Below are 7496 nucleotides of genomic sequence, written 5' to 3'. Positions count from 1 at the left end.
GTTCCCCTGGAGAAAATGGTGGGCTCTGTATCCTTATATGCTGCTGAGGTGGCCCCCATATGCCAGCCAATCTGACGTAGCAGTCAGGGCTTCAGAGCACGGGAGAGGCTGCAGGTGTGTGGGGGGTGGAAAGCTGAATAGTGAGGGGGAAATAAAGGTAGGTTGATGATTGGCTGGGAAGGAGATAGGGTTGCCAACTCCAGGTGGGAAATTCCTGGAGATGTGAGGGATGGAGCCTGGAGAGGGTGAGGTTTCAGGAGGCGTGGGACCTCGGACAGGTACAAAGCCATAGACTCCACCCTCCAAACCAACCATTCCCTTCTGGGGAACCATTGTTACTAATCTCCAGGTGGAGATTACTAAAAATTACAACTGTTCTTTAGGTAGCAGAGATCAGTTCCTCTGGAGAAAATGGTGGACTCAGTGTCATTATACCCTGCTGAGGTCGCCACAGCAAATTGACACTGAGTGTCCAAGGTCGGGGCACCTGCCCAGAGCCTCTTTCTAGAGGTCATTGTATTTATTTCCACAATGGGCCTTTTTCCTAGTATATAACAATAGTTGCCTAATAGTCTGTTTTATGTTCTTCTTTTACTGTATTACACTCAACTGTATTTTTATAGAGTTTTATTTTACTGTCCTAAATTCAGTTATATGAATGTTATATTTAAGCGTGTGTGTTCTATGGCTTCTTGCCGTAATAAATGCCTGACTGACTGGTTGCTCCTATAGAAAAACCATTCCCTCCTCTGATCTCAGCAGCACGGTTTAAGTCAGTTGTAGATTTACCACTTTCACTAGACACTAAATTTTGAAACAATGTTTTGTTAACCACATACTTATCTCAACAGGAAGATTAAGCCAATCTTGAAGACTTCATTACTGAAATTATTTCCCTATTATAATTTTAGGCAAGTCAGATATCTGGTTGTTTCATATTGGAAGGACCTACTGCAGAAAGTAGTGTTGTTATTTTAAGTATTTCTGATTCTGAATGGGGATTTACCTGCCTCCTGCATACCAAGATGTAATTACAGACTGTTCACATTCTGATAAACGTTTTACACATATCTGAAGATTAGAAACAAGCTAATTATCTGGATTCTCATTATGGTGTTTTACATTTTTTTAACCATCATATTATTTTTGTACTATCATTAATTTTGGCATAAACGGTCTTGTAAATCAGTAGATGTAATACCTTTTTTCTGAGTTATACAAGAGGAGCTGTAAAATAATGATTAAGTGGGAAAGAATTTTGATAGCGAATTGGAAATAAGCAATAATACCATCGTAGGGGCATTGGAAAATTTCTAACATACTGCCCTTAATAGACTCAGGGGGGTAGTCATGTTGACCTGAAGCAACAGAACGAAGTTTGAGTCCAGTGGCACCTTTGGTGTAGTGGTTAAGTGCATGGATTCTAATATGGGAGAACCAGGTTTGATTCCCCACACGTCCACTTGCAGCTGCTGGATGACCTTGGGCAAGCCATAGTTCTATCAGAGCTGTTCTTGAAAGAGCCGTTCTCAAAAGAGCTCTCTCAGCCCCAGCTACCTCACAGGGTGTCTGTTGTGGGGACGGGAAGGGAAAGGAGTTTGTAAACCGCTCTGAGACTCCGAGTGAAGGGTGGGGTAGAAATTAAATCTCTTTCTCTCTCTCTTCTCTTCTTCTTCTTTAAGACCCACAAAGTATAAATCTGGATGTAAGCTTTCGTGTGCATGCACACTTCAACAGACTCAAACTTTGTTATAATGTCCTTGAGCAAGATATTCTACAAGCATTTTTGGGGGGCCACACAAGATGTTTTATAAGCATTTTGGGGGGCGGTTGGATAAAAGGAGAAATAAAAAAAAACAATGGTAACCTTTTCCAAAACACTAGAACACCATTGTGTTTGTAGAAAATATACGGCAAAAAATTCAAATAGTAAGAACTGTGTCTTTTGGAAAATTTTCTTCTTGCTATTTAGAAATTATTTGGGATCTTGTTTTCTCCTCTAATTTATACTTAAAATAACTACTCTATATGTTTCTTATTTTTCTTAACATTTAGTATTTATGATCATTTAAAAAAAAAAAACTATTTCCATAGTTTGTTGTAATGCTTGGCTTGCAATCAATGGCACAGATAAAAGTCATTAAAACTGAACCAGCATGGCTTAAAATCATGCAATATGTAGTTTCCATAGTTTGATTGACAGCAGGATAAAGCAAACTAATAAAATATGAGTGTAGGAGCCAAAAAAGACTATCTGACTTATCTAAAAAATAACTTGCAGTGCAAACATCCATGCTAAAAGCACAGCTAAAGGAGATTAAATCTCTCTCTTTCTACTTGTCTGAAATCAGCACATTGCTATCACTTAATTGGTACCTTATGAATAACTATTACAGGGTTATGTTCGGGGATTTATGCTGTACTTTGCCATGCTTAAAAGGAGAACAGGTGGCCCACCTGTTTCTTCTTTCAGATCTTGGAAGAATTTTTGATTGAAGATGAAAGCAACCCCACTGATCTCTTCCACTTTAGCTTCCGCAGTTGTATTTCTGTTTATAAAGTTGGCAGTAATAGCAATAGCCAATTTCCCACGAAATTCTTTCCTCCTAAAGCCTTGCACAGGAAAAAAAAGCACACCGGGACAGTCTGACAATCAACACAAAAGCTTTCTTCCTGATAAATTTAAAGATTAAAAAGAAAATCATCCTCTTTTATTGATTTAACATTGATTTAACATTTTGGTGGATTTTTAGTTGGCAACTTTAGACAACATTTGCTCAAAAGGTTTCTAGTCACAGTCTATGGCAACAGTCTTTTCTACCCAGTCTTAGATCACCAAACCCTACCATGCTGCTTAAAGAGAACTGGAGGGTGGTAAGCAGTGGGGTACTGCAGGGCTGAGTACTGGGTCCAGTGCTTTTTAACTTTTTCATTAATGATTTGGAGTTGGGAGTAAGCAGTGAAGTGGCTAGGTTTGCACATGACTCTTAAGTTGTTCAGGATGGTGAGAACCAGGGAGGATTGTGAGGTGCTCCAGAGGGATCTGTTGAGATTCAGCAAATGGGCATCAACGTGGCAAGTGAGGTTCAATGTGGGAAAGTGCAAAGTAATGCACATTGGAGCCAAAATCCTAACTATAAATACACATTGATGGGGTCCAAACTGGTGGAGACTGACCAGGAGAGATATTGGAATCGTGGTAGATAACTCACTGAAAATGTTGACACAGTGTGTGATGGCAATAAAAAAGGCAAATGTTATTTTGGGGATTATTAGGAAGGGAACTGGAAATAAATCAGCCAGTATCATAATGCCCCTGTATAAATCGATGATGTGGCCTCATTTGGAATAATGTGTACAGTTCTGGACACCACACCTCAAAGAAAGATATTATAGCTCTGGAAAAAGTGCAGAAAAGGGCAACTAAAATGATTAAGGGGTTGGAACACTTTCCCTATGAGGAAAGGTTAAAGAGGTTAGGGTTCTTTAGCTTGGAGAAACAATGGCTGAGGGGTGATATGGCAGAGGTTTACAAAATTATGCATGGGGTAGAGAAAGCAGAGAAAGAAGTATTTTTCTCCCTTTCTCACAATACAAGAGCTTGTGGGCACTCAATTAAATTAATGAGCAGTAGATTTAGAACAGATAAAAGGAAGTACTCCTTTACCCAAAGAGTAATTAACATATGGAAATGGTGGCAGCTAGAAGCACAGACAGCTTCAAGAGGGTATTAGATGAACATATGCAGCAGATGTCCATCAGTGGCTATTATTAGTCACAAGATATAGATGGAACACTGTCTGAAGCAGTGATGCTCTGTATTCTTGGTCCTTGGGGGACAACAGAGGGAGGACTTCTGAAGTTCTGGCCCCACTGGTGGACCTCCTGATGGCATCTGGTTTTTGGCCACTGTGTGACACAGAGTGTTGGACTGGATGGGTCATTGGCCTGATTCAACATGGTTTCTCTCAGGGCTCTTTTTGTAGCAGGAACTTCTTTGCATATTAGGGGACACACTCCTAATGTAGCCAATCCTCTGAGAGCTTACAGAGCTCTTCTTACAGGGGCTACTGTAAGCTCTTGGAGGATTGGCTACATTAGGGTTCTTATGGTTCTTATGGACCCCCCCTGCTCTTTGTTACACAGTGGAACATTGAAAAGGAACAAGGGTACCACAAATTTCATAACATAACTATTCAGAAGTCATCCATACCCTGTTTGACAATCACAATCAGACCATGAGCTGAGCAAGGATATATTCACCTTGCATCAGGCAACTCAAACAGCTGCTGACCAAGTTGGCAGCGGCTGTTCAGAAAGCTGACTTACAGCTGCTTGAGGGATCAAATCCGAGTCTGATTCTGTTCTACCAGCACTTCCTTGCATCCTACCCTGGTTGTGCTGGGGCACACGAAAAGGTCAAGGGGGGACCAGAAGCCATCTCACAGCTGATGGGGATCAGTTGCTAAGGGGCTTCTGATTCATCCTTCCCCCCTCAGAAAAACTGCTGCACGGTGAATTTGGAAACCACAAGCAGTTGGCTTCTGAGTTCCCCATTGCAAGAGGGAGAGAAGACAGCTTATTTCCTTTTAGCTGCATCCCAAGCTGACAGCTTGGGGTGGGAGAACAGAGAATAAGAATCAGCTGGGTATCTGATCAACCCCTCCCCTGGCAGATGTGTGGCATCTCAGCCAATCTGGGCCAGAGCATTATTCCCAGGATGGAAGATTAGAAGAATCTGGCTTGCAGCTGATTCCAGTGATCCGGTGTAAGTCAGCTAATGACACCCCCCCCCAAAAAAAAACAACCCAGCAACATTTCCTAGCAGTATATCACAAGCCAACTCCCAGCTGGTCCCTCATCTGCTGGGAGCTGGATTCTGATGGCTGCAAGTTGGCTTTTTCACTCCTCTTAGGGTCTTTGTCCACTGGCTCATCACACTTTTAAGCAAGGTTTCCTTCCGTGTAGCTGGGGTATGATTGTTGCCACCTCCACACTCAATTAGCCCACTGCCTCAGAGGCCTCAGCAGTGGCGGTCTGGGGGCGGGGGGGGGGATTTGCCTCAGCTGGGCAAGCAGTGCCAAATTGTTGCCATTCACAGATTTGGAGGCCATATCTATCGCTCACTGAAAATAATGGCCTTCTAAAATTTAAAGAGACGTTATTTTCAATAGCCATGGTGGCAGCCAGCTGACCTGCGGGCTCTCCCCCTTCCTCATCACTCTTGCTGCCAGGCTGCCATTGAAAACAATAAAGTCTTTTTAATACCACATTTCTGCCCTTACAAGGGCCACCAAGGCGGCTAATAACTTAACACATACATTTAGAAACTATGAAACCGGAAAGGCTTCCTGACAAAATTCTAGGTATTTCCAATATTTATTGGGAGAAAAATATCACAAAAGACACTCACAGGAAGCCTTTCACAATAGGAAACACTAAACCTTGTAGCATTCGGCAATATCTGATTGCATACACCTAGTTTGGAGCTTTAACTAGCTGACCAGGAGGGCAAGGGGAGGAGTCTTTCAGTCTCATCTCTTGTCTTTCCTGAGTTATATTTGCAGTCCCACAGCTTTGTTTTGCATCAGAAAAATGGCAAGCGGGAGAGCCTTAAACTAGAGCCCTGCATGCAGGCTACTGTGGAAGAAGAAAAAAACCCCAATCACTGGGAACTTCATACATGGAACTAACTGGTGTGTTGCTTGATTTGGGGCCCTGCCACATGGGGGGGGGGGAAGGAACAGGCGAAAGTGTGGCTTTATAAAGCCACACCAAAAGAGACACGCGGCGGCGGGATCACATTGATCCCCTGAGCCGCGGCGCATTCCCTCCCCGGCAGGATCAGATGCCGGGGGAAGCCACGGTGGGGAAAGGGAGACTGCCGAACTGCGCATGTCTGAGCATGCGCAGTTCAGCCAGGAGCCGCGGATGCGCCGGCAGAAGGACGTGCCGGCGATCCCATGGCCAGGCTTTGATGTGGCGTGCTGGAAAAGCCACCTCAGTAGGTGGTTTATTTTTGCTGCGGCTTTTCGGGTGAAGGGCCGGATCGGGGACGGTTGCGCAACGCTTCCCAGATGTTGCGGTGGGATCGCGCCCGTTTGCTCTGTCCCTCTCCCGGCCCAAAACCGTTCATGTGACCGGGGCCCTTGTCTCAAGAGCTACCTTACCAGCTGTTTGAGTGCACTGATGTTTCTTTATTGTTTTCTGCAATATGAAAAGTGCCAGCAGGGAAACTCACACACCATATATATTCTTGAGGACAAGAGATGAACACATACCAGGGAGCCACATCCCTCCATAGGATCCCCCGGCACACATGTCCTTGTAGCCACATTTCTCCTACTTCCTTGACCACAGCAACTGCCAGTTAGAACAGCAGCTTCTATCTTATCTTTTGACCAAGTCACCTCTCAGCTCTCCTGCCCACTTTACCTTTGACATGTGATTGTTTCATTTGTGCGAGTGTGCTTCTGCAACGCCCGAACAAATGGCTGTATCTTTTGCTATGGTTTTGAACGGCTAACAGGTAATCTAGTACTGTTTGACAGAACTGAATTCAATAAGGTACCCAACTAAAATCAACGGAAAAAATATAATTAGCAGCAAGTCTGCTCATGTGATAGGAAGAAAGCTGCTTAGCTAGTGTCTCACTTGAAAACAGCTGAGAAGGGAGTTAGAGGTTTGTTTAATTATTATTTTGAAGATGTTAAAAGATCATCCTTTCCTTCCAGCTTTCATTCACTCACCTTTTTGCAGAACATGTACTTTTGAAATCAATTCACTCTTCCTAAAGCAACCTATTAGAGGTCTTATTACACATATCAAATATCTCGTTCATCATTCGGTGATCGCGGTTACTCACGGACTTTCTCCATTCATTACAATCCTTACATGAAGTATTATTCTATGTTAAACAGTATCTACTTGTGCTTGGAACCAATGTTCCCTCTAAGCTGTGGCATCTTGTGAGCAAAAATTCTACTTTGTGAGCTACTGGCATTAAAGTTGTGAGCGAGCGATTTGGCTGCTGCATAAATCAGATTGCTCTGGAGCCATCCTTCCTGAGCTGAGACAGAAATCTGTGAGCCGGAGGCTAAAAATCTGTGAGCTAGGTCACACCAACTCAGCTTAGAGGGAACTGTGCTTGGAACCCTGACCTGGATGGGCCAGGCTAGACCAATCTCATCGGATACTGGCTGCTAAGCAGGGTCTGCCCTGGTTAGTACTTGGATGGGAGACCTACCAAGGAAGTCCAGGGTTGCTATGCAGGGGTAGTCAGTGGCAAGCCTCCTCTGACCGTGTTTTGCCTTGAAAGCCCTGCAGGGTCACCATAAGTCGGCTGTGACTTGACAGCACTTTCCACGACCACCACTCATGCTTGGCAATGAAAATTCTCTTAAAATCAGCCGTCAAGCACCTTTAGAAAATCTAAGGTAACATATTTTCTTCATGGCTTGAAGACGGTAATTTAAAAAGCATACACTATCCACTCT

At 43.6% G+C, this 7496-nt stretch overlaps 1 protein-coding gene across 1 annotated transcript in view; it reads right to left on the bottom strand.

Moving 5' to 3' along the window:
* The window catches only part of MICAL2 (microtubule associated monooxygenase, calponin and LIM domain containing 2), a 162069-nt gene that overhangs the window by 77623 nt on the left and 76950 nt on the right, over window positions 1-7496 (bottom strand). Inside the window, exon 6 of the mRNA XM_015418213.1 lies at window positions 2458-2613. Coding sequence (XP_015273699.1) covers window positions 2458-2613 — 156 coding nt within the window. The remainder of the gene's footprint in view (window positions 1-2457; window positions 2614-7496) is intronic.

The sequence above is a fragment of the Gekko japonicus genome, unplaced genomic scaffold (assembly GCF_001447785.1).
Source record: "Gekko japonicus isolate JY-2015 unplaced genomic scaffold, Gekko_japonicus_V1.1 scaffold2788, whole genome shotgun sequence".
Classification (NCBI taxonomy): domain Eukaryota; kingdom Metazoa; phylum Chordata; class Lepidosauria; order Squamata; family Gekkonidae; genus Gekko; species Gekko japonicus.
The sequence above is the reverse complement of the archived record's forward strand: the minus strand, read 5'-3'. Positions and strand labels throughout refer to the sequence as shown.